This window comes from Miscanthus floridulus, chromosome 2 (genome assembly GCF_019320115.1).
Source record: "Miscanthus floridulus cultivar M001 chromosome 2, ASM1932011v1, whole genome shotgun sequence".
Taxonomy (NCBI): domain Eukaryota; kingdom Viridiplantae; phylum Streptophyta; class Magnoliopsida; order Poales; family Poaceae; genus Miscanthus; species Miscanthus floridulus.
Genome location: NC_089581.1, coordinates 169,258,400 through 169,284,525, shown reverse-complemented (window position 1 = coordinate 169,284,525; position 26,126 = coordinate 169,258,400). Strand labels below are relative to the sequence as shown.

Below are 26,126 nucleotides of genomic sequence, written 5' to 3'. Positions count from 1 at the left end.
CTTTTTAGCTCTTTTTTTTTAAAGTTTTTCACAAATACGTCTCTGGAGGAAAGATTTCAGAATCTGGACCCTTAGCTCGGTGCCATTGATGCTGGCGCCGAGCTAACATGTCTCGGCGCTAGCGCCTCTAGCGCTGAGCTCTTGGGCTCGAGACCAACGTGGAGGTGACATGGCAGGGAGCTCGGCGCCAGACACCCAAGCGTCGAGCTCGGCGCCAGGGTGACTGTCGCCGAGCCTTTATTACGTATGGGCCATGTCCCTCTCTTCCTCTCCCTCTCCCTCTCCCTCTCCCTCCAGAGCAAAGCAGAGTAGAGCCCTACCGTCGCCGTCGCTCGCGCACGTGCCTCCACTGGCCGCCCTCGACCGCACTCGCCTCGCCGCGCCCACGCATGGACGCCCGCGCCGCGCTGCCACCGTGCCCCGACGCCGCCCCGCGCCACCGCGGCCGCCCCACGCCCCAAGGCCACGCAGGAGCGCCGCGCCCGCGCCCATGCCGTGCCGATGCCCTCGGTGGGCGCCCGCGCTGCGCCCTCGCCTCGTCCGACGTGTCGCCCGCGGCCGCCTTGGCCGTGCCCCGCCGCGCCGGTGCCGTGATCGTGCCGCCTTGGTCGCGCCCGTCGAGCCGGACTCGCCTCGTAGAACGCCGGGCATCCCACACCCGTCGCCCACCACCACCATCGTCGGCCGCGCCACCGTCGGCCCGGGTCGTCGGCCTGACCTACGCCCGGCGTCCGTTGCGACTTCATCGATGTTCGCGGATCAGTCGTTGGAAAGGTAAAAATTGTGAATATGAAATATACCTACTTAGTTAGTATTTGTTATTTACTAGTTAATGTGATGACTCAAGTAGTTGATTTAGTTAGTGATCTAGTGAAATATATATGTATATAGATAGAAACATAGATACATAGGTACATAGATATAGTTAGATTGCTATTTAGATAGGTAGTTACATATTTAGTTAACTAAATAGGATATGGCTATTTAGTTAGTACACTGTATCTATGTATGTAGTTGTTATCTTATTTACTTAGGTTATAGTTAGAAAGTACTTTTTAGGTACTATGTATCGTCTAATTTGGACTAAAGGACATGTGTTTCTTTATGTGTTTGAACTAGATGAACAACCTAGTGACCATATATCATGGAGGCACCTTGAATACTATCGCTATGGATATGTTGAGTTTGTTTACATGCAAAGCGTGCCTGTGCTATTCAATAATAGGTCTTCATTTAGTGAGATGGTTACAAGGGTTCGGGAGGAGCTGCATTGCCTTGGAGATGATGGCATTGCAGTTTATGGTGTACTACACCTAGGTTCTCCTCCCAACATCCTCAAGTGAATGATCCCAATTGGGGTGTGCGGATCAGTGAGAGAACTATGTGAGATCAGCTATAAAGAGCCAGCTGCAATGTTTACACGTGGTTGTGCGTCAGGTGTTAGTTGATCCCATCTCTCATGGGGTTTTCCCACCAATGGGTCAGCAAGCAAACATTGACCCTCCCGTCCTGAAACCTGATATGGATATGGAGGTTGTAGCTACGGTTCTCGATGCTCAATCTGCCCCCAATGCGGTACCTGGAGATGCTTGTCAGACTTATGGTGTTGTGGCAGATCCTCCTCATGAGATTTTTTTGACACAAAATCATCCGAGTAAGTGTCTCAACCACATAATTTTTTGGAGCTTACCCCATTTCTTACATCCATTTCTTTCATTTTTTCCTCGTTTCTCTACCTATGTTGCAGGAGACATTCTTAAGAATATGGATGTGTCCCCTGTTGCTGCGCAAGTGTACTTTGGAGATGGATTCTGTGACTCTAATAGTGTTGAAATTATGCATAATTCGGAGCCATATGAGATGGCAAGGCTCTTGATTCTGATGATGATCACCCTATTGGAGAGCTGACAGAGAGTGATGTTGAGATGCTGAGGCGTATCTTTCCCGGCCGCCGTGATCCAAGAGTTCACGAGTTCAGTGATCTTGCTCATTCGGATCAGGCGTGCGCAGAAGGACGTGACGATGAGCTCCTAGAAGCTCCTGAGGCCGGCCCTAACATGGTAATTGAGAATAGGAGGGTGTTCAATGACCTCCCTGCATTGAAGAGGTGGTTGCAGGCGTTTGCAGTGATACGGAAGAGACCTTACAAGGTCTTGCATTCATATGCGGAGCGCCGTTACACAGTTGTGTGTGATAAGAAACGCTGCCCATGGAGTGTTTGTGCAAGAAAACAAACGGTCACCGGAAAGTGAAAGATCACAAAAGTTGTTGGGCCACACAATTGTGCTGACCATGAGCTGACACTGAGGCATCGGCAGTTGACATCTACCCCATTGCCAAGTGGTTGATGAGAATATTGCAGGGAGAACCCAACATGAAGGTGAGGACAATTATTAGGACCGTTGAGGCGTTGCATGGAGGTTATATGATAACTTATGGTAAAACTTGAAGGGCTAAGCAGCGAGCGTGGAAGATGATATATGGGGACTGGTAGGATGGGTACGAGCAACTGCCAGTACTTTTAATGTAATCAAAGCGGTGAATCTAGGCATGCATTATGAGTACATCCCAAAACCAAATGCATGGAAGGATGTGAGGAATATATTCTTCCGTGCTTTCTGGTGCTTCCCTGAGTGTGTCGAGGCCTTTAGGCACTGTCGTCCCGTCTTCTCCATTGATGGTACGTTCTTGATTGGCAAATAACAGAGCATATTTCTTATAGCCATATCCTGTGACGCGAACAACAAGTTGGTTCCTTTGGCATTTGCTTTGGTTGAGAAGGAGAACAATGACCGTTGGGGATGGTTCTTGAGGCTAGTCCGGATACACGTGGTTGGGCCTGACAGGGAGGTTGGCGTCATATCTGATAGGCACCAGGGCATACTTAATGCCGTGCGAGAGCAGATAGAGGGGTATGCACCTTTGCACTATCGTTGGTGTACTCGACACCTTGCCGAGAATCTACTCCGGAAGGATGGTGTGAAGGGTAACTTTGATCTGTTCCACGAGGCTGCTCGACAGCTCGAGGACAAGTATTTTTTGAAAAAGTTGGAGCAGGTCAGAACCGCATCAAATATAGAAGATAGACAATGGCTCACATGTTTGATGAGAGATTTGGAGAAATAGACGGGAGCTCACGACGCTGGTGGATGGAGGTACGAGTTTCAGTGCAGCAACATGACGGAGTCATTCAATAAGTTGCTATTGGGGATACGTGATCGTTTAATTCACTTTCTATAAGCTTGTCGCCTGATTCAACGATAGACACGTCCATGCACTGAAGTTACGAAGTGGAGAGATATGAGTTCCGAAATCAAAAGCACACCTAGAGAAGGTAAATAAAAAAGCTAACACACATAAAGTTACATGCTTTAATCATGCCACGGAACGGAACCTTATCAGGTCGAGCATTAGGTCCGGTAGGATTGGTAGGATTTGCGATCATTAGGTCCGGTAGGATTGGCAGAAGGAACATGTTCATTGCCTGACCGCCTGTGCCCTCCTCCCTTGAGGATGATTCATCTTCAGCGATGGTCCTGTCCTCTGCCTGACACAGATTTCTGCAAGAATGATGGCTCGGCAGCAGAAAGCGCATCCAATGCTGACGGCATCAATGCCACACGTTTCTTTATAATTACAGTACAAATCCAAGTGTGAAAAACAATTCTTCAGGGCTCAGGCATTTGTTTTTCCCCACCAGAAAAAAATAAAACAACAATTCCCATGTTCAGCGCGCCCACCATACCCATACTAGTATTGCTGTTATCACGAGTGAAGACAAATTCCAAGCAATTCCACGCAGGATTTTCCTTCAGAAATGCACTACTAAATCTGAACTTCAGTTACAGACAATTCCAAAGCCTGTTCTTTTTTTCCCTTCCCCCAATCGCCAGGCTCCTCTCTCTTACCACTAGCAGTAGACCAAAAAGGTACAATGCCACATTTCACCTGCATCTTTCTCCGTTTCAAGAAAGACGAGATGGCACGGGTACACAGCTACTTAACACCAAGCAAAAGAATGCATAAATCAGTCTTCTGCCTTCACCACCCCCTCTTCTATCTACACTCCATTCTTGGACCAGCTACAATATCCAGCTGGCCACTTTGAACATTTCATGGAGATGTAGCAGAGTAACAATCCTAATCTGGAATCTGACAACGAACAACGCTAAGCCAAGACCTAATCTCTCCAACCAGACACATCTAATCGAAGTCGATACTTACAGTTCCACTCTCCCCGCATTGGGTTTCGGCCAATCATTTTTTGTCGACCGCCTTCAAATTCGTTGCTCGGAGAAGTAGGGCTAAGCGGTGGGAGAACATACTGCCTCGACCGCCACCCTTTTCGTCGCGCTTGGGCAGGGATCTCCTCCAAAGCTCTCGGGGGAGATGGCGACGACACATCTTTGGAGCCCAATGCATTTCTGTTCACATGAAACATAATGTGATGTTATGGATCTAAAACAACATGCGGCTAAGTGCATGCGTGTGCCAGTATTATTTTCAGGACTAGAATGAACAAACCTTCTCTAGAACAGTGTGAGAATTAGCTGAGTGGCAATCTCCTTGCCGGAAATTTCCACAGGTTCCCATAGGTGTCCCAAAGCTTGCAAATTTGATTGCAGAAATGGACTGCCCATGTGCACATCTTAAATGCACTTTGGCCCTGTGGTACTCGCGCTCGCCATAGCTTTCAATCTGCCAGTTCTTGATATTTGGATGATCCTCAGATACATCAGCACAGACACTTGAGACTGACCTCTTCACTAGGGCAATCTTTGATGAATCCCCACCAAGTTCCTCAAAGACTACCAATAGGTTTCTGGTGGGTTGCAGCCAGGACCTTGGCACATGATACCTACACATACCACAGTTTGAACCTTGTGTTAGAGCATAGTCGAAGCCAGCACCTCACTAACTGAGATAAAAAAAGTGAAAATAAACACTCAATAGGTGGTAGTTCAAAAATTCAAATGCTGCTTCATATGTTCTTACCAACGTTGCGTGGGCTGACCACAGCCTGCTTGACACTTGGGTGCCCGGAAGGTCCCTGTGTAACTGCACTCTTTGCAGTCCCCATCTGCATATGCTGTCCAGTAGCGTCCAATGCTTTGTCCATTTATCCAGATTTGGCCCTTGCCCATGCTACCCATATCCAGAGCCAATGGCTCATCTCCGCTGGGAGTCTCGAAGTAAGCCTACGAAGCAGAACTGTAGTGAGAATAGGTGCAAAAACTTAGCCACAAGTAAATGGTATCAACATGACATTTTGTTCATACCCTATACCAGGACAATGGCTGCTGGTTTTGAGCTATCAACGACCCTTGCATCCATTCAACTGAGGTTGAGCCTTCAAGGGAGTTCAGATTCATCTGTTCACCTTTCAGGCCAACCTAGCATGGAGAAAAGCAAGTTTAGCTTCTTTCTTGACAATAATTCATTGACAAAGGCAGGTGGTGTTAAACATACCTGATAGGACCAAGTCTGCCAAGTAAGGTCTCGTGATCCTTCATTCAACCCATGAAGCACAACAGGACCACCAACACCAGTGTTCCATGTCTCATAATGCACTCCAACATTCTATATCAGGACAAAGATCTGAATAGTCATATACTAGGTTATAAGATGAGTAAATATAAATTGAAAGTGATGAAAGGACAGACCGGCAATCCACAAGCAACACTCAGCAGTGCAATTTTGTTAGTACCAGCTCGAAGGTTAGCATTGCCATTGTATTTAATTCTTCGATCTTCCCTGGTACCATAAGCAGAACCTACGGGAGTGAAATAAAAAGATCTGATTCACAAATCACGTTCCACGACACTAATGTTCAGAAACAGGTGTTTTCTCAGTAAATACCTTGAAGTTGTCCGTTGACAAAGACATGCAAGGCGTGACCAGCAGACAGCACACTGAGAGACAGAGGCTTGCCACCACCTTGTAGAAAGTTTTCAGATGGGCTTATGTCAACACTGTAGACGTTAATAAGAGATTTTCAGATACAAAAACATTCTAATACATATTGAGAAGTAGAGCAAGACTAAAGAATAAAGGCCCCAGGCTTCCAGAATCAGGAAATCCAAATAAACTCTCAGAAAGAAAAGGGACCAATTGGAGATTATACATTTATACAAATTGGTAAGATATGAGCAAGACATTGATACATCATCATTACCTGGTTATGTACCACAGATAATCACTGCTGTCTCTCGTGATGTTAAGCTGCTCAAGCAAACCAATTGTGGTGAGCAATGGAGCAGCTGCCAGAGAATCAACCTCCTCATCATACCTCTCCCACATCATTGATGAGGCACCATCTCCCCACATTTGCATATGAGATGTCTGAACACCAACCTGCAGGGGCAAACAATTGCAATCAGGTAAGCCAGGTCATCATACAGTTCTGGGGAACAAAAGGGGGGAAATGCAAGAAGAGGAGAATGTGCCATACTGAAAATAAGCACAAGTGAAACTTACTGTGGCACTGTTGAAAACTACATTCTTGCAATCAGGAAGGATGCTAATTGACCAAGGTGGCAGGTTGTATTGCTCATTGTTGAACACAACTTTTGCATAGGAGTTAGAATTGTAGTTTGCAAGGAAAGCTGCACAACCAGATGGAGATCGGAAGACGTGGGCCTGATACAGATGTATGTGACACACCGACCAATATATGATATACAGATCACTGTGTGAGGAGAAAGGCTGACCAAGACATACCTCTTGCATGGTTCCAAGGGTAGAAATTGCTGGGTCAACAGAAACCAAAGCCTGCTCACATAACTTAACAGCTCTGTGGAGTTCTTTAAGATGACTGTGCTTTGGTTCTCTAACAAGTCCTGGACATAACAAAGCATAGAATGAGTATGGAAAATAACCAAACTTATAAAAGAAATTTACTTTACAAAATGCAGTTACAGGCAAGCCTGGATAGGCACCAATATGCTTAGAATGTGTATCTGCATTTAAAAAAAATAGATGCACTATACACTTTAATCAATAGAAAGACGGTGACATATACAGGTCATGGTCACCCAAAAATTTTTCTCCTAGTAAACTTACCGTATTCATCAATTGGAGCATCATAATCATAGCTTGTTGTGATGAAGGGACCCCCAGCAGTGCGCCCAAAATTTGTTCCTCCATGATACTATCGACAAAAACCAGAAAACTACCAACCATGAGTATCTCCCAAAGGATAGATAAACTTCTTAACAACAATATAACAGCTTCATTTTCATGGCATACCATGTAGTAATTGATAAAAGAGCCACCCTTTTGTACAAATCGAGCGACAGCAAATGCGAGATCTTCAACCGGTCGTTGGCGGATGGTCCCACCAAATTCTGTGAACCTAAAACGTTGTGAACAATTTTAGGGCATCCGTTGCAAATATTAATGCATATGGCCGCTAAGATTAAACAGAAACAGAAGAGATCTGGACCACATCAATGACTATTGGATATTGCACTTGCAATAATTTGAAAAAAGAGTAACATTCCAAAAAGAAAAGGAAAAGAGAAAACTTACCAGCCACTCCAAGCTTCAGTCCACATTGTGGGCTTGTAAGGCTTGTTAGGAGAAAATGCATCACAGTAGAAACCATTGCACGCATTGATCTGTTAGGAGTCAAATCAAATTTCAAGAACTGATTCTACAAGACAGACACAAGTGTAAAACATAGCATGCTACAGTACAGAATCATCATAATCAAAATTATGTGAGCTGACATTGATTTGATCTTGATCCTCCAAATGCTTGCAGGATATGCATTGAGATTCAGTTTCCTTGTTATGGATTATGCAACTAATATAATAGGCATTTGGATAAATATCAGAAGTAACATTATTTAGAACAGGGGATGAGCCGCCTATTATGACTATCGAAACCACAACATCATTTTTTAGCAGGAATTATGCTACTGCAGAAAGAAAAGAAAGACAATGGACAAGCTCCTGGGCACATTATCAGAAGTACATGACGGTCATTTTACTAATTTGACCACCCATTGACCAAAAATAACACGATACAAATGGAGTTATTGGCGTAGTGCAAGATTACTGTACCACTGGATCAGGTGCATCCTCCTCCTTGCACATCACCCATGGCACACCAGTGCCCAATCCGATGGCCATCTTTGCTGCCCAGTTGATATATGCCTGACCTGTGGCACCAAACTCCTTGCCTTCTGGCCCATACTCATTCTCAATCTGTGCAACGAAATATCATTTAAGAAGTAAATTAATTTGCACATCCCCAGTAGTGAATAGCATGGACTAGTGGGGACAATGGGACATGCAAATCAAGATGTATCAACTAGATATCACTATCCACCAGATGCTACTCCAGTTTCAGACTTGTATCAAGGATTCAAGGTGTAACAGCACAAACTAGCAAGAGCGCTGACTTGTAAATTTGTTAATACCAATAGTTAAAAAACTTAAGCGAATTAAGCTATTAACATGATGTACTAGCCACTAGGGACAACTGCTTATACCCATATGCAGTAACTCAACCATATAAACCTTGGCACCAAACCTAAGGAAAACGATTGTACTTGCCTGAGAGAGGATAATTGGGCCACCTTGGGATGCAAAGAGGTTTTCGCTCTTCATCATTCCCACAATTTTCTCAGTGAAACCCTGCATTGCCGTCTGCACAAACAGAGAGCAGCATTACAATGATGACAAAAGAAAGGTGTCTCCAACTAGATCCAGAAATGCTGGTGAGGTGATTTCACTGACCGACCTTGAAAGGTTCGTTGTCTGTCCTGAAGCTGATGCCTGGTACATACTTCAACCAAACTGGGAAGCCACTACGAAATTACATGCATCGCAATAGAAGTCAATAGACAGGAGTACTGCACGCATATAGCCATATACACCAAAACTGGAAACTGTAATACTCCATTTTACGGAGGTGATTTCAGGAAATGGAGAAATACCCGAAGTTCCACTCGCCACAAATGTAGGGACCGATGCGGAGATGTACAAACAGCCCGGCCTTCTGGACCGTCTTCATGAACCTGACCAAATCGTACCTCTCTTCGAAATAGTACTACGCGAAGCGAAAAAATACCATCCGAATCCTGTATGAGTTAATAATGATGACAGCGGAATGGAAGAGCAGAGGTGTAATTTTTTTCTTACATTTCCAGGCGTAGGCTCATGTCCATTCCAAAAGACATAGGTCTGAATCACATCCAAGCCTCCATCTTTAGCCTTCTGAATCAGCCCTTCCCACATCTGATTGAAAAGAAAAGCAAGAAGAAGCACTCACTTCAGAACCAGTAGATTCTAAAAAATAGCACAACCGCCCAGAATAGCTTTTTTTTTCGTCGAAAATTCCTTAGCTTAGAATACCAGATTATCCAAATGCGGTGCAAGGAAGAACCAAGAAACATGGTTGCTGGAGAAAAAACACACAAAAAAAGGGGGAAAGACAGTGCCCGAGAAAATCGCAAACCCCCCTTTTGTAACCCCATCCAAGAAACTACCCGCGGAAGAAAGAGGGACGGCTAAAGTAGGAAAGCAATTTGCTTTTGAGAGAGCATTGCAGCAAGAAACAGCTGACCACAGCCATGAACCTCCCCGGGGAAGATTGGGGAAAAAGAAGAGATTTTGAAGAATGCAGTACATCAGGGGTGCTCCTGGGGTAGTGAATGGATCCGGAGAAGAGAATCCGCCTCTGCCCATCAATCAGCACCGCCTTCTTGTCGTAGGTCACCGCGCATTCCACGGCGGCCGCCAGAACGCCCACCGCCACTGCGCAGCCCAGCAGGGCAGCCGGCCACCACCTCCCCATGGCCCCAAACTCCCCGCTCCAAGAAGGTGATCAAAGAGGAAGACCACAGCACACACTGGGTGTGCGAGTGTGCGAGACTGTGGTCTTCACACACTGGTCTTCCCCTCCAGCACCACCTCCTTCTCCCTCAGACCTCCCCCTGTTTTTGTTGCTGCCTTTCTTGGATTCTAGGATTCTTTGGGCGGGTTCTTGGGAGGAGCGACAGTGGGAGGGAGTAGCTGCTCGTCTCCAGTGGAGCTTTTGGCGTATGGCGTGCTATTATAATGGCTGTGGCTCCTCCCAGGCCCTCCTGTCCGCGTAATAACAAGGGAGAGGATGGAGGAGAGAGAAAAGAAGGGAGTTGGAAAAGAGACTGTAGCCGGCTAGCCGCGGCCCGTGTGTATGTACGGGGCAGGGCAGGGCACCGCCGCACCGGAGGAGGGGAGCAGTACAAAGATGTCTGCTGGGTGTCGCAAGAGGAGAGGGAGCTCATCATGCTGCTGGGTGTCTGGCCATGGCCCCTCTCCTCTTGCGACTGCGATCTAGAGATGGCTAATTCTGACAGTGGGGCCTTGCGCTCGTCTTTGCGTCGCAAATTCGTACGAACTTACTCTGTTTGAAAAAATCCCCGGGGGCCCATGCTCCAAGCTGGCAAGCTCACTACTAGTCGAAACTGTTTCCAAAGGTAACGGAAGAAATTATTGAGGCTCGGTTTTTCTACTTGGTTTTGTTTGGCAATTAGCAACTTTAGATACCGATGGAATTCACTAGCAGCTAATAGTTGGCTGATTAATAATAGTAGATCATAACTAATTACCTGGTTAACTATTAGTTACGGAGCAGTTTCTGTTTTAACACACTAGCTAAAAGGTAAATATATTTGTAGTTTTGTTTATAATGAATATTGGTTGGACATGTGGACAGAGGCAGGTGAAAACGTGAAATTTTGTTTTTTGCAATCTATAGATGGTATGAACTGGGTTGAGATAGACAGTTAAATAGGAGTGGTTGTTAGTCGGATGTTCAACTAACAACTAATTAATTTATTAGTTGGGTTTGGATCAGTTTGAATCCACTTCAGATAATTTTTAGCATCTAACTATTAGCTTGTGGATCCAAACAAAACATTATAAGTTTATAACAAGCATTATAACAGTAGCAACAAAAGTAGTGTAGGGTTATTTGAAAACACGAGTATTTACTTATTATGTCAAATGCTTCGCCAATAGGCACCCGTGGAAGATAATCCTACGAGATCTAGTTTCATGTCTTCGAGATATAGCTCAGATCATGATATGGCTTGAATAAAAAATTATACTCCCTTTATCATGTAATATGGCGCACTGTGGATATTTAGTAAGAGATAACACAAAAAACACATATGCCCTCACTTTATTTTTTTTAATCAGACGCTATCATCAAATATGATTAATGGCGACTGGTTGGTAAGCGGTAAGTAACGGTCATGTTCTGTTGCACTACTTCAGCAGTACTTTTCAGCGAACAAACAATGTTTTTCTTTCACAATAAATCAGCATAAGCATCAGCATAAGCCAAATTTCAGCAAAACGAACAATATGTGTGTTGTTGCCCTGTTGGGGGCTTTGTAAGGTAAGAAACAATTTATGTTTTTAGGGTGATGTGAAAATTCTTATCCAGCATATAGTCAATATGCTTCAAAACTAGAAGTTGCTATGCCCCAAGGAAAAGCTCTTGGAATTCAGTCAGAAACTGGAGAAGCCGAGACTTATAGCCACAAGACCTCATCTGCTACCTGGATGCCCCAGGTAGGAAAGGACTGGAAGAGCTATCTTTACAAGCATGCACATGACCGGCAACACCAAGCCCTCCCAGCAGATGTGAAAGATCATCTTGCTGGTTGTGAAGAAATGGTTGGGAAGGCGAATGAAAACAAGTGGCTCAGCTTAGTTGAATTCAAATCTGCTTGGCTCATGTAATAGTTGGGGTTGGTGTGTGTGTTTCTTTAGCGCCCGATGTGGAGCTGCGTTTCTGTTAAACTGGATGAATGCTGTAAACGTTCTGTCTTGGTTAATGCTAAGGCTGGGGCAAGGCCCTTAAACTCTAAAAAAAGAATCCCTTGTATTTTGCATACAATTTTTAAATGCTTGAATGTGTTATATTACATGATGGAAGGAGTAGGTGAAAAAAAAATACATTGACGTAGGTAACACTGAATAAGGTAACCCTCAAATGGGATGGGCCAAATCCCGATCACATAGAACGAATTATGAAAAGGAATATTGTGTAAACCCTCGTATGCGTACCATTATTTATGTGGATGCACTGCATGGCTATTCACTTATCAAGTGGAGAACCAACCAATAAATTAGATGGTTAGCGGAGGTGATTGTGCCAACTACGCTCGGTGGAACCAATTAAAATCTTAGATAGTTAGGTCATGTTTGAATTTCATGCTCTAAAATTTAGTGATTAAATTTTTAAACCATTTCAATCGTTAAGGTTTCAAACAGGTGTTCTAAATTGCTGTCTAGAGTTTAGCTATCCTTACAAAAAGTTATTAGCTTATTATACCATAAAGTTCTTAACTTTAGTCAACTAAACTTTAGACATGGATCAAACATGACCTTAGTGGATGCGGTGATACTTACTAATAATTGCTTGCTAGGGATTAAACCTCGAGTTTGATGGGTTGTTTTTACCTCCTTCGTTATATTAGTAGGTGAAACCCGTTGATAACGTGGAACTTGTGTTACCAAGGACACTCTACGGTAGGAATCCATAAAAGTATGATGTTGTACGTGCTCTGTGATAGCATTCATTGAGGAAATACGATTTATCAAACGCAATTACACTATCCTTGAAATGTAAGGAAAACAGATGAAAGTACAGTTACATTAGTTGCATAGATAATTATTCGTTAATGTGCCGGCAACTAACAGCTTTTAGCTAGATAAATAGTACTTAGAATGCTGAGTTTCATCTGAACAAGCCTCGCTGGATTATTCTATATTGGAGGCACATTTGCAAGTTATGGTGTTGTGGCTTTGCACGTGTAAAGGTGAACAAAAAATATGGCCCAAATACATCGACGACGATGCGTTAGTACACCTGTGTGTATATTCAGTCTGTCGGAATAGCGTCGTGCAAGTGCAAAGATGTACAGTACCGAAGCAGGCCAAAGAAGCAAAAGACACCACAGCAGTGAACTTAAGAGCTAAGCTTGCTGCGTAAAAAAAAAGGTTGCTCGTGTGCTCCTTTAACCATGAAGACCGCTTTTATAATACTGATAAAATACTACACGTCCAAATGCCTGTCTTTTTGCCTTTTTTTACTGCATGTCTATAGATGGGTAACGGGCCCGCCCGGCACGGCATGGGCCCGTGCCAGGCATGGCTCGATGGGGTCGGGCCGGCATGGCACGTCGTGCCTCCCGGGCCGTGCCTGTCTGGGCCGCGGGCCTGGCCTTCGGCCTAGGCACAGCACTATGGGCCGTTTTACGGGTTGAGCCAGCCCGATGAGCACGGCCTCTCCAGCAAGCCGAGCCGGCCCAAGGCCGTGTCTCCATGCCGTCGCGTCGTAAGGGAGGAGCCGAGGCGTGGGGGAGCGTCGCCGTTGCGTCGCAAGGGAGGAGCCGAGGCGTGGGGGAGAGTCGTCGTCGCGTCGCAAGGGAGGAGCTCGAGGCCGGTCGCCGGTGAGCGAGGGAGGAGGTCGAGCTGAGGCCGGCGCGGTGACGCCCTCACGGCAGGTGTGCTCGAGGCCAGCAGCGGCGCTGCGCGCTCGAGGGCAGCGCCCTCGCGAGTCGCGACCTCGACGCTCGGGGCCAGAGAGCAGACACGGGCGAGGAGGACAGCAGACAACGGGAATGAAAGGGATCCGGGAGGGGAAGCCGGGAAGGAAAGGGTACGGGAGCCGGGAGGGAAAGGTTGCGGCGGCCAATAGCAGGGATGGAAATTAGGGTTTAGATTTTGGAGTAGCTATATGACTAGCGGCCTTTACTAGGCCTTTGGCCATTTACCGGGCCAGGCCGGCCGGCACGTCGTGCCTAGGGTAAGGCCCAGGCACGACCTGCTCCCTGGGGCCGTGCCAGCCCGGGCCCACTCAGCACCAGGGCGGGCCGTGTTCGCGCCGGGCAAAAAGACGGGCTTTGAGTCGGGCCGTCGTGCCTCGGGCTACATGCCCATATATATGCATGTCCTTGCCGTAGAGATTTCGACAAGGACGCAAGTGGTGTTCGTTTACTTCGTTGTGTCAGTGAATGTAATAACGTTCCTTCCGTTGTACTTCCAGCGTCCCAAAAAGAATGCAACCATCTCATCCCGTGGAGTCACAGATTTTTAATTTTGACCAAATGTAAATAAAAAAATATTGATGTTTATAATGTGTAATAGATATTATTAGATTAGTTATGTAATATATTTTTATAATAAACTTAATTTGAGATCCAGCTATAAATAATATTTTTTATAAATTTAGTCAAACTTAAAGATTATCTGACTTTTTGAAAAATGAGATTTGCAATTTTTGGTGGGACGGAGGGAGTATTTTACTGATTTCTTTTTTCCTGGCCAGTCAGCCAGACAGAAGTGCAAATGTGCACTGCTTGGCAGTTGGCATTGACACATCAAGGTGGTATGCATTGTCACTTGTCAGTTGTCACCTGCAGTCTCGTCACTTCAGTTCACCACGCCCGGAACGGGAACCGCCATTTTTGGCGTCGCTGTGTGTAAACGGCGAGGACTGACAGGTTAGTTATACGCAACCACCATGCCGCGGCGGTAGTACGACTACACGAGGCAAACTGACAGGACATCTTTTTCACATCGGTACTATACGGTAACTAGAAACGGATGGGGTTCCCGAGATGCGATGCAAGAGAGGTCAGAGAGTGAGAGAAGGTTTGGAATGAAGGGTAACCATCGTCGCTTCAAATTCGGGCGGCAGGCATGCATATACGGGTCTGGAACTGCAAAGCTTAGCTCCCTTTATATTTGTCAACCGTCAATTTGTCATGGAGTAGGCGAGTAGCCGAGTAGAGTTGAGACAGCAGAGTTGGGGACCGGAGTCGTTGCATTCTCGTTCCTCGGTGCCATTTGTTTCTTCGCTTCGAGGTTGGCCAGAATTACACAGCAGTGGAGCGCCGTGCATGTGCGACGTGCCGACGACGTGTGAGCGTCCACGATTGAGAGGATACGCCAGAATGTGCAACCGCACTAGTACGTTAGCCGAGGGCCGAGGAGGCACCACCACTACGCATCCCACCTAAAAAAACCCTGTAACAAAAGCCTACTCTTCGTGGAGAGCTTTTAGTGTTACGTTCGTTTAGCTGATAAGCCATGATTAAAAGTATTATTATTTAATTTATTATAAGAGAAAAATACTATTTATTAGTTGAAAAAATACGACTTATAAGCCAGACCAACGTGGCGCTACGCCGATCGGTACTGGATCGGAGGGACCAATTACCAAGCATTGCGTTGCGCGGTCACATCCACACCCACGTCCACACCCAGACTGCACGTCCACATCTCCGTAGCACCACCAAGGCCAAGTGTCCAAGGACCGTCTCCGCGTGGCGCCGCGGCGACCGTGGTCTCCTCTCGGCTCTGCCGCATCCGCACCTGCCTTCGCCACGCACTCGCGCACCGCGGCGGCAGGTGACCGCTTTGCACACGTCCCGAGAGTGGAGACCCACGGGGACGGGGACGAGACCGAGACCTACCTATACCCGTACGCGTACGTTCAAGCGGCGCCTGGACCACGTACGGCGCGGGCCCTGCCTTCTCGTATCGTATACGTCACTGTCCTTCCGGTAGCACGTCGCCTTGTGGCCAACCTCACAGTCACAGGTAGGAGTATATTGTGCCACGGTACTAGTACTAAGTAAATACCCGTATGTTACAATGTGATATCAAAATATAGGATTTCAAAAACATTTTATGGGATAATATATACTGTGAATCAACATCAAAGTACCGATCAAGAGTACAATGCATGTTCAGGTTTAAACAAAACAAAGGTACCGATATTTTGGCTAGGTGACCTGACCTTGCCTTTGTATGGATGTGCTCCTAGTCACCAATTAGAACATCTCCTACAGCTCCTATATTTCGTCCCCAATAAAATAGTATTGATAGCCACCAATAGTGCTTCTTTGAATAATATGGGAGATGCTCCAGCATGACCATATGTGTATTAAAAGATAAATTGTAAATTTAGCTGCACTCAACCTAAATTTAGAAATTTATTGGCTTTTGAAAAATCGATAAAATTTAGAAGACTATAAAAACATAGTAGACCTATTTTGACCATAACTGGAATCAGCCACCATTTTGCCATGCCAACTGCTTGGGAACACACACTGTGACCCTGAGCCCCAAGCCCCAGCTGTTTGGGAACACAAACACTGTGACCCATGGCTCTGTTCGGCTGCTCGTAAAGCCGCTTGTGCTGATTTGTACGGTTGATTTGTTGGGAGAGAAAAATATTGTATTATAACTTATAAGCCGGTTTAATGGTAGCCGAACACTCCCATGACGATCTGCTGAAGGAGTTTGGAACGCTACCAGCATCATTTTTATCAAGGGTGGGAAGCATTTAAACCGGATTGAATTAATGCTTACAAATGGTTCCAAGTACTAAGAGAGTTCCAACAAGTTTGTCTTCTGTAGATACATTAACCTAGATAACAAAGTGACTAAATGGCGCCATGATTCAGATGGCATGGCAAAAGGTAGTGTCTGTGTTTCGTAAACCGGACTAGTAAATTTATACGATTCCCGCGCTGCTCTAGGAAGATATAGTAGCATCCAGTAGACACGAGGATTTATAATGGTTCAGGCCGGAGCCTTGCGTCCAGTCTCAGAGAAGATCGAGTGTGTGTTCCTCGCTTGAATGCTCTGAAGTTCTTACAATGGGGGTGCAAGAATGGTGAAAAAGTTGATAGAACCTATGCTAGACGAGGGGCAGCCTGAAGAGAAGCTCCAGGAGCCCTACTGCTGTGGATGGAATGGTAGAGAATGAAGAAGAATGTCCAGATCTCTGAGATGAGAGCCCTGGCTGCCCTTATATAGAGTTTGGGGCCAGGGCTTGTTACAAAGAGGAGGTTCCCCCGACCGAAGGGTCGAGAGCCTGAGGGAGGTTCTAACTAATTTGGCTTGCAAGCTATGCAGTCTTCTGGAGTCCTTCCAGGCATGGCCATCATCATGGTCTTGTGGCCACATTGCGGCAGGGTCTGGCGTGGTGCTACTGTGTTGGCCGTGGCAGCACTGTAGCCATGGCGATAGTTCGTCAACTGTCCTGTGCAATGTGGCATCCGTCATGGTCGTCGTTGTCTCTAGGTTCCACAGGGCATCGTACCCATAATAGGTAGCCACCCTGGGTTGTCGTTCGTCTAGTCACTTCACGAGGCTAAGGGCCATGACCTCGATTGTCGAGGTCAGGGCTTTCAACCAATCTGGACGGCTTTCGCGCTGAGACCCTTGTCGTAGCTTCCATCTCGTAGTGGGTAGGACCGTATACCTGCCTTGTCGGGCCGTATCTGGCCGGTGGTCATCGTACCTGTCGTTACCACCTTGAGACAGTGTTGTCGTTCGTGCGGTATGACGTTGTATTGGTGTCTGACCGGACTGAGGTAACCGCTGTCACATCAGTTCATGCGAGGTCAGCGTGGTGTGCTTGCCTTCGTCAGAATGGGCACATTGCACGGAGCTCGACCTCTCCCTGTCTCTCCCAGGGGTCATGACGGGGGAGAGGTCGCGTATTTGAGCATCCCGCGGCTAATGCTGGAGGAAAGGATCGTGATCCCACCCGGCCTTAATGCCTAGCCTGCTCTGCTTGGCTTTGTTGGGCCTCGATCGTTCAGGCCTTTGCTAACTGTTGCGTTGCGGGCCACGGCCTACTAACTAATCGGTGCCTTGAGACACCTCGGGGTTATAACCCCGATAGGTAGAGTGGTCTTGCTTCAATATTGCGAGCTTCCCGCGAACTCAAATATTCATGATTTTCTAGATAGGTAGGCTTCGAATTTCTTGACGGGACCTTTGGTTGCCACTTTCACTTGTCCATGGTGTACATGCAATGATAAAAATACTCTCAAAATTAGTACAATAATTTATCAGATGCTTTCTTAATAGTTGCCAATCCATTCGAGGACACTTAATTCTATCATCCACCAACAAGTATAACAACATGTATAATTATATTTGATTTACACTTACAAAAGCTAATAGTACAAGACTGATTTACACTTACAACCATCAGGTAAACATGCCAAGTAACCAAATAAATTTTAAGCATGCCTTCTCAACTTACTGAGTTGCTAGCACCAAGGATAATGGCAAGATCACCAGGAGTATTTAGAATTAAACCTACATCTGCAAAGGTCCCATAAGAAAGCATGAAACTTGTTTGCAAAACAGTACAACAAACTCGCAATAAAACTTGTTTGGATAGTTTCGAACTTTCAATGCATCAGTAAATATATGTTACCTATGAGAGGTAGTCATCTTGCTGAAGTCCCTCAGCATTAGCCCCCTGTTGCCGTTGTGTCGCTGGAATGCTCCTCAAGGTATATACTTTGGTCATCAAGTTAATTATAGCTATTCATCTCTAGATCAGCAACTAACCTATGCCAAACATATGGTATATCATTTGATAGCATATAATAGTAACCATAGCAGGTGTAGTAATTCCATGTTTATCCGAACCATCATATTCCATAATACAATTACTACGATGTTGGGGCTCGCCAAGTTTCTCACTATCCGAGAGAGACGGCGATTCGAATCGATTTTAACCAGCTGGGAATTTATTCCTAACACAAACCCAGGCAGACCAGATCAACGGTCATTTTAGGTCATCTTTGGTACAACTCAAGTCCACATTTCGTGGGTTCGCCCAGCGCCGCACAATCAGGGATAACCAGTTGCTAGGACGTTCAGACCTGGCCTGCCCTTGGGCTCATGTTTGACTCTCCGCATATCCTTACTACCATCCAGAGTGCGCACTCTAACAGAGCGGGGCCCGGTTTGAGTTGAGCTACTTAGCTTCACGGTCGAAACGAGTTATCCGGCCAGCTAAATGATAGGCATGCGTTCAATCACCTGACTTCTACCGGTCTAAACATGGCTAAGCATATATTTGATCCTAGACCTACATAGGGTTAAAGGTATATGTAACTGGACAAGGTAGTTCTATGCATCAAGTATTCCCAATCAACTCTTATAACCTAATACATCAAACATAAATGACTCAAATAATATTTTGTAAAACATGGGAGACTTAGAATGCTCCGGGGCTTGCCTTTGAGGAAAGATGTTGGCCTATGATCTGGGCACTCAGGGAGCTCTTCGGGAGTCTGCTCCTCTTCTCCTGGAGCTGTGGCTTTGTAACACCCCTAGTGTTACGAGTTTGTTTAGCACCGTGATTTAGGCCTAAGTAAAATTTTTGTAACGAGTTTCTCAGAATTTTTTATTTAAAACATACTTGAGGCGATAAACAAATCATGTGTGACGTAGTTTCGCGGACTCAAATAAACGTCTAGGTTAAATTTCGGTGCGTAAAAATATTTAGGAATGTGGAACGATAATCCTGACAAATAAATAGCGAACGGATTGTTCTATTACATTAAGCAGGAAAAACAACTTTTATAAATAAACTAAAATCCATTAATGAATATATATATAGGTATATATAAGTTACATAAAGCAAGTGCCAGAATGAGCTCCCTTATGATTGAACATGCTGTTGTCTGTCTCTATGTCTCTCTTCTTGGACAAGCGCAGTCGGCCACGTGCGTTGCTTCCTTGTGACCTCGCACGCGTGGGCCTGCCGGCTGGCTGCGTAGGCTGTTTGTCTCTATGCCAAGGTCAAGTCTGCAGCGCACAGCATTGTGTCATGACAGGGCTCAGACAGCGGGAGGGCGTACCTGCGTCGTGAAGTGAAGGTGTGGTCTACAACATGTGATGTGCAGGCGCGGGTGCTGAGGCCGCAAACACATAGGCCCACCTGCCCACTGCTGCTTCGGCCGAGCTGAGCATGCCGAGGAATGCGGCATGCATGCATGCATGGCAGCAGTACCGGAAGGAGACAAGCCACTTGCCCGAGCATGCAACGCGAATTTAATAAGCTAGCGCTCAGCTTGATCATCGGCCATGCAACCACCCTCATGATGCTGTCCCTTTCTTTTTTGTATTTGCTGCCGTGTCCGTTGGTCACTCCTTGCTTCCCTCGCCTCCCTCCGATTTCCCACGCGCGTCATCATCCTGCTCCCCGCGCCACCGCCTAGGACCGTGTCGAGCCGCAGTGCCTCCCCTCCTTTTCCCGTGCCCATAGTCACCGGCGCCCCTGCTCTTCCTCTCACCAAGCCGCCCTACCCCATAGCTCTGTGCTCACCTCCATCCTCTACTTGAGTGTGTGCCACCTCTGTTCTTGCGTGGTGATGACCACCACCATTGGTCTCCCACGTCCAGCCGTTGCAGCTCGATTGGTTTGGCGGTGAGCACCTCCAGACCCTCCTCCACCTTCTCCAAGCCACGCCTCTTCCTCTCCTTGCCTGTGTTGAGCCGTTCCCAAGCTCCAGTGGTCATCAATGGCGGCTCCCGTGGCCCTCAACGCCCTTTCCCTTTTTCCTCCCTCACTCATGCCATGAAGCGTAGAAATCGAATCCCCGCACCACCCTCTGTCTTCCCCAACCCGCAGCTCTCCCTCTCTCTACCAGAGCTGAGCTCCCCATGAGCTTCAGTAGCCGTCCATGGCGGATGAGCCAGGGGGCATGAGCGCGCCGAGCCTGCGGTGCCCCGCCGTGCACCGCATCACTGCCGTACCTCGCAGCCACCCTGTGGCACCTGTGGTCACGCCACGCCACGCCTCCTGTTCGCCGTCGTCACGCTGAGCCGACCACCGCGCATGAGCAAGCCCGCGCCCTAGTCCCGCACTGGGCCGCTGCTCCCCAGCACCCGTGCCGCAGCGCCTAGCCGTACCACGGCCCATCGCTGTCCCGCGCCGTCGTCCCCCGTCGGCATGTGCATTGGTGGCCGGGAGTTGGCCGGCCGTGCCCGTCGGCCGGTGCTCCTCTGCTCCCCCGTGCGAAGAAGACGAAGTGAAGTGTAAAAGTCTAAGCTGAATTATTATACAGGGTTGTTATTGCGAAATACATGACTTGAATGAATAGTGCGGTTGGATCTAGCGTTGAATAGAGAAAAGCGTAGGGTCGTTTATGCATAATCGTTAGGCCTGTTGGGCAGGCCGCGCATGGGCCAGCTTGTTGGGCCGCTTGCGCGGCGTGCCGGGCCGGCCTGCTACCGTGCGTGGGCTGGCCGCGTGTCCGCTGGGCCGCCTGCGCCATTGCTGCGCCGCTGGGCCATCCGAGCCGCCTGTCCTGGGCCTAGTGCCACGCGTCTTGTTGGGTCGCTCGTCCACACGTGGGCCGGTCGCTGCGCCTGGGCCGTCGCGCGCCAGTCCACCGTGGGCTGGTCTGCCATGGCCGGTTGGGCCTCGTGCGGCCCATGGGTTGTTTTTCTTTTTCTACTGAGCTTACTATTTTGTTTAAAATAACTGAAGTTTGTAAATCCATAATAAATCAAATAAAAATCATAAAAATGCCAAACCAGTTTTATTAGTCTCCTAAAATCATGATCTACCTAGTAGCGTATTTTGTCCGCATAGACTCGATATGTTTTTAGGGTTTTTCTTATTATTTTAAAAGGCTTAATATTGTTAAAAGGAGAACTTGTAAGAATTTTTGTAGTAAATTGGTAATAGTGTTGGATCTGAAATTTCTACAGAAGGTTCCTAGCAATGTTAGGTACTCACTATGATTTTGTAGCTCCATAATAATTAGTTTGCTAAATAGATAATGATGTCTTATTACGAATAAAGGTTAAATTGAAAGAATGGAATAAAGAAACAATTTGGGTTTATCTAACTAAAATAATTGTTGGGAAATAGCGTCTTATCCGACAACGTGTATATGTAGCCTAAGTATGGTCGTCGTTAGAACTAGCCGTTAACTAGAGAGGCGTACATCGTATTTTATGGATCATGATTGCAGTTGATTAATTACATCTTTGTATTGCATTGCATATCATATAGGTACGATGATGGATCAACGGATCACTTGAAGGATGATTGGGAATCCAAATATGGTGTAATGGTATTCTCTCCAGGAGATGATGCAATGGGTTTTCTATCCAGTTGATGGTGGATGATCTGAAGATGCAGATACTAACTTTTAATATATATCTTACCCAGGCAAGCCCCGGTGCATAACCTCTACTTTCTGCAGTTTAAATTACATTTGTGCATTAAGTTTTAAGGAGTTGATTGAAACTCACTTACATATATATCTTTATCCTATGAGTCTTACTAGTATGATAGGATCGTGTAGAATGCTATGCTACAGGACTCCGATAGAAGTCAAGTGATTGCCTGTCACTCGCGAGAGATAGGAAATATATTACTAGATTATTATCACTTGAAATATATAAATGGTGGAAAGGGAAAATGGTGACCGGGCAGGGATATGGTTTGGGTATTGGTGGGTGTAAGAGGTTGTGTCGTCGTGGACGCGGGACATGGCTTGGTTACACTGCTTTCCCTGTCTATGTCGGTTAAGGACCAATCGTTGCATAAGCCATCAAAGCAAGTCACAGACTTATTATCCTAAGCACATACTTGAGTATGGGCGCTTGGAAGACTTGTTGATCTCTTGTTGCGGATCTGGCTCTTTCCGGACCGATTGTTAGGGTTTTATTTTGGTGAAGGAGGTCCTTGCACCGCACTGAGTCCAGGACTCAGGGGCGGGGGCTTGGAGTCCTAGTTTGGATGAGGACCTAGACACCCGGGATAGGAGAGTGATGGGTTGGTCCTGCTTGTGCCCGGGGTACAAGCGGGGCGTGTATTTTTGGGTACCCAGTTGGGGGCATTAATTCACAAATCGTCGGGCAATCCGATACAGCTTGTTTCGTGTCTAGCACCATAGTAAGAATTGAAAGATAAAAGATAGAATGGAAAAGGAACACTGATTGCTTACCACATGCTTGAAAGTAGCACATGTGCTTGCACAGAATGGTTAATTAATGAACCAATGCGGTTATTAATGAAAATCGAATATAAGGACACACTTATAGTAATGCTCCTGCACATGCAATGAACCCACAAGCCAGATAACCTTGCATATCCTTGGAGTCTTTTCTTTTCCCCTGTCGGGTAAGTCCTGCTGAGTATAATTGAGTACTCAGGATTTTATTCCCCCTGTTGCAGGTGACAGGTGGATGCTAGAGCTGAGCCTTGTGTATGGATACCTCCTGGTGGGCTCAGCGAGGATTCCTTTATGCTACGATCATAGTTGTTATTTATAACTCTCACCAAATGCTTTTACAAATGAAAGTTTTATAATCTATCGTCGTAGTTTATATATCAATACTTAATCATGCCATGATTAGATATTCATTTCCGCTGTAATTCTGATAACATATTTATATTTCGTTGTTACATTAAATTGTTCATAACTCTGATAATATGATTACATTCTGCTGTTATATAATAAATGTTATACTCTGATGTACATGTAAAGTGATGTAAGAAATAGTTAAGAATGATGTAAGCTTTATTCTCTCATTTGTGATCCTGATGGCAAAAATATGGATTTTCGGGTTCTCCCCTGGGGTGTGTCCGACGGAACTGAGTAATTTAGTGTTCTCCCTTGGGTGCTTAGTGTCTAATGGAAGACAAGCATTCCTGAGAGGTATTAGATTAGGCAGTTCTGCCACAGGCTTGAGGCGTCTCCTGGTGATCCTCTTCCTCTTCTTTGTTGAACTCCAACAGCGTTATCTCTTTGGTCGATTCTACATGCATGAGCATGGAATAAGATATCATGAATGCATATACGATGACACGTATAATATGATATGACGTGATGAATGCATCCCCATAATGTTTTCAACAGCATGGTATTAAAGTAATAACAAGTGCATCTTATTCTACTGAGTAGGTGCATATCTCTTCTCTATTACTTAAGTAAATACTTTGGTTTATTTTCTAGACTACAAGGCCGTAGCTACTTGTTTTGATCCTAACTGGAGTTATATACATCAAAATAATATGATTGTGGAAATTCTAAAAAGCTTATGAAACTGTCTACAACTTTCTTTTAATACCCTTGATGTGATTCAATAGTTATCTAGGTCAAACAATTCAGTTATTCAAATCTATCCAGAGAGTAACCATTTCGGATAGCAGACTTCTAACAGCCAAAACTCTTAAACCCTAAGGTCTATGACTATGAAAATTTAACATAAGGTAGATCAGAAAGGTATCTACAACTTTGTTATTAACGAGTTTTATAAAAAAGACCATTATCATCATGAAATTATCAACTCAACCAAAACTATATATGCAACCCTCTAGTTGAATTATAAAGCAATAATTAATTAGTTGCATATAACCAATTGCTTCTAAGCCTTACTACTGACATCAATTGTTCATATGTATCACAAGAACCATAGAAAACATCATGGTCAAGCACAATTTATTTATTTAAATGCCTTTATTAATTTAATTAGATCATTAAGTGAAATAACAAATATATACCAAATGTGCACAATGAATTCTAAAAAAATTACAGTAGCTTCCAAGTGCCCCCAATAGACTACTATAAAAATTTCATACCATTTAAACATATATAACATCCTCTACAAAAATGACATGCTAGCAATGTTTATTTTAATGAAAATAGTTAACCCTATAGAAAAGTATCAAACGACAGATTCTATATTTTTTTTAGCTTCATCCTAGTGCCATAATAATGTACAAAAACTTGCAGGGCAATATGTTACTTATTTTATCCCTATAATTTTCCTCAGAAAACACTATTTATTAATAGATAAATAGAAAGATCCTAATTCAATCAAGTTTACTGTAAGTTTATTATTTTTCCTAACTAGAGCATGTCAACACAAGATCAGTAAAATTGGAATCACAATTTTATCACCTTCCTAGATCAAGTTATCCATTTTACAAGATTGCAAACATTCCAAAAGCACTTATCTAGCTACATTTTATTCACCTTTAAAAATACTAGAAACAGTATATTTCATATTTTTATAAAATACTACACTTCATAAGAAATCCAACAAAATTTGGTTCACCAAAATTGGACACTCCTAGCTCTAGATATGATTTTCTAAAGTTAGTACAAAAATCTGAAAAATACATAACAAACCCTAAACTATACTCGCTGACGCCTGGGACCCACGGGTTAGCGGACCCCACTCGTCAGTGAACCAAAACAGGGCACGGTGGTTGGCCGACGCTATCTCGCCGAAGGCGAGATTCCCGGCGAAATCGACCCCACCTACGTGTTCTACTCAACCATCCGCGTCGACGGGTACCGGTGGTGGCAGCGCGAACGCACCGGAGCATGCTCATCGCCGGCCATGGCGGCATGGCGGCGCTGCGCGGAGGTGCGTCAGCCGCTACGGGCCACGGCAAGGCTCGGCGAGAAGCGACGAGCTCCGCGGTGACTACGCGAACCTACCGAGGCTACCTAGGTTAGGTGGGAAACACCGACAAGGTCTGTCCACGTGCGCTGTGTGCGGTGGCGAGAGCATGGCGGCGCTGCGCGTCATGTTCCGCACCGGTGACGGATCGTCGTAGCGTCATGCCAGAAGCTAGTACACATCCTAACCAAGCTCTAACGTGAGGAAGACGAAGGAATGCGGAAAGGAGCCGAGCAGCGGCGAGCTCGCCGTGAAGGCGGCCATGGAAGCTGAGGTTCCGGTGAGGATGAGAACGGCGATTTCGCCCACACCGTAGCTCGCCTGGCCCTGCTACTGCGTCGAGGAGGTAGAGAGGAGATGGGCAGCTGCTGACTAGATGGAGACAACAATGGTGCGGTGGCGCGGGCGCTAGGCGACGACGGAGCAGCGCGGTTGCACGTCGGCGAGAGGAGCTCCGCTGCGAGCGCGAGGGAGAGCAGTGGAGAGGGAGAGAGTGCGAGCGCGAGTGAGGAATGAGCCGCGCGTTTTCTCCTTTAGCGCACGCCACACAGTTGCGGCGGGGGCCCGACGCCGGCCAGCGGCGGCCAGGCTCTGCCCACTGTGGGCCATGATGGTGTGACGCCGTGGTGGTCATCAGGCTCAGCATCAGCAACTGACAGAGCATTTCTCCCCCTTCTAACTCCTAAACCGTGATTAGTTAGCACAAACTCTATTAATAAAAGTGGGGATCTAAGTGAAGGCTACAAAATTGCTTTAGAACTCATCTCCTAATTCGCAATGGTTAGGGAATTAAATCATCACAAAGTCGCGTGCTTGGTTCGCAGCCTCGGGCAGTAGTTGCCTGGCATGCTAAGACAGATAAAT

The 26,126-nt window shown here is 45.9% G+C and overlaps 2 protein-coding genes across 2 annotated transcripts; one reads left to right on the top strand and one right to left on the bottom strand.

Annotated features, from left to right (window-relative positions):
- The first annotated feature begins 253 nt into the window (after positions 1–253).
- LOC136537418 (CASP-like protein 4A2) lies at positions 254–778 on the top strand. The gene has a single exon (XM_066529398.1). The coding sequence runs from the start codon at positions 254–256 to the stop codon at positions 776–778; it is 525 nt and encodes a 174-aa protein (XP_066385495.1).
- Positions 779–3,660: 2,882 nt separating this feature from the next.
- LOC136535660 (beta-galactosidase 5-like) lies at positions 3,661–10,257 on the bottom strand. The gene is made up of 19 exons (XM_066528009.1): positions 9,637–10,257; positions 9,150–9,245; positions 8,945–9,057; positions 8,749–8,815; positions 8,562–8,654; positions 8,067–8,210; positions 7,531–7,619; positions 7,249–7,354; positions 7,063–7,150; positions 6,721–6,839; positions 6,478–6,639; positions 6,176–6,354; positions 5,860–5,972; positions 5,664–5,773; positions 5,470–5,580; positions 5,280–5,393; positions 4,996–5,198; positions 4,525–4,858; positions 3,661–4,424 (listed from the first exon to the last, which is right to left on the bottom strand). The coding sequence occupies exons 1-19, from the start codon at positions 9,802–9,804 to the stop codon at positions 4,305–4,307; spliced, it is 2,529 nt and encodes an 842-aa protein (XP_066384106.1). The 5' UTR covers positions 9,805–10,257; the 3' UTR covers positions 3,661–4,304.
- Between the last annotated feature and the right edge of the window lie 15,869 nt (positions 10,258–26,126).

Coding starts and splice junctions, on each gene's coding strand:
- LOC136535660 (XM_066528009.1), bottom strand. CDS start 9,804: ATGGGGAGGTGGTGGCCGGCTGCCCTGCTGGGCTGCGCAGTGGCGGTG. Junction 8,211..8,561: donor GCCCAATTATCCTCTCTCAG/GCAAGTACAATC, acceptor TTCGTTGCACAG/ATTGAGAATGAGTATGGGCC. Junction 7,151..7,248: donor CTTTTATCAATTACTACATG/GTATGCCATGAA, acceptor TTTTGTCGATAG/TATCATGGAGGAACAAATTT.
- LOC136537418 (XM_066529398.1), top strand. CDS start 254: ATGTCCCTCTCTTCCTCTCCCTCTCCCTCTCCCTCTCCCTCCAGAGCA.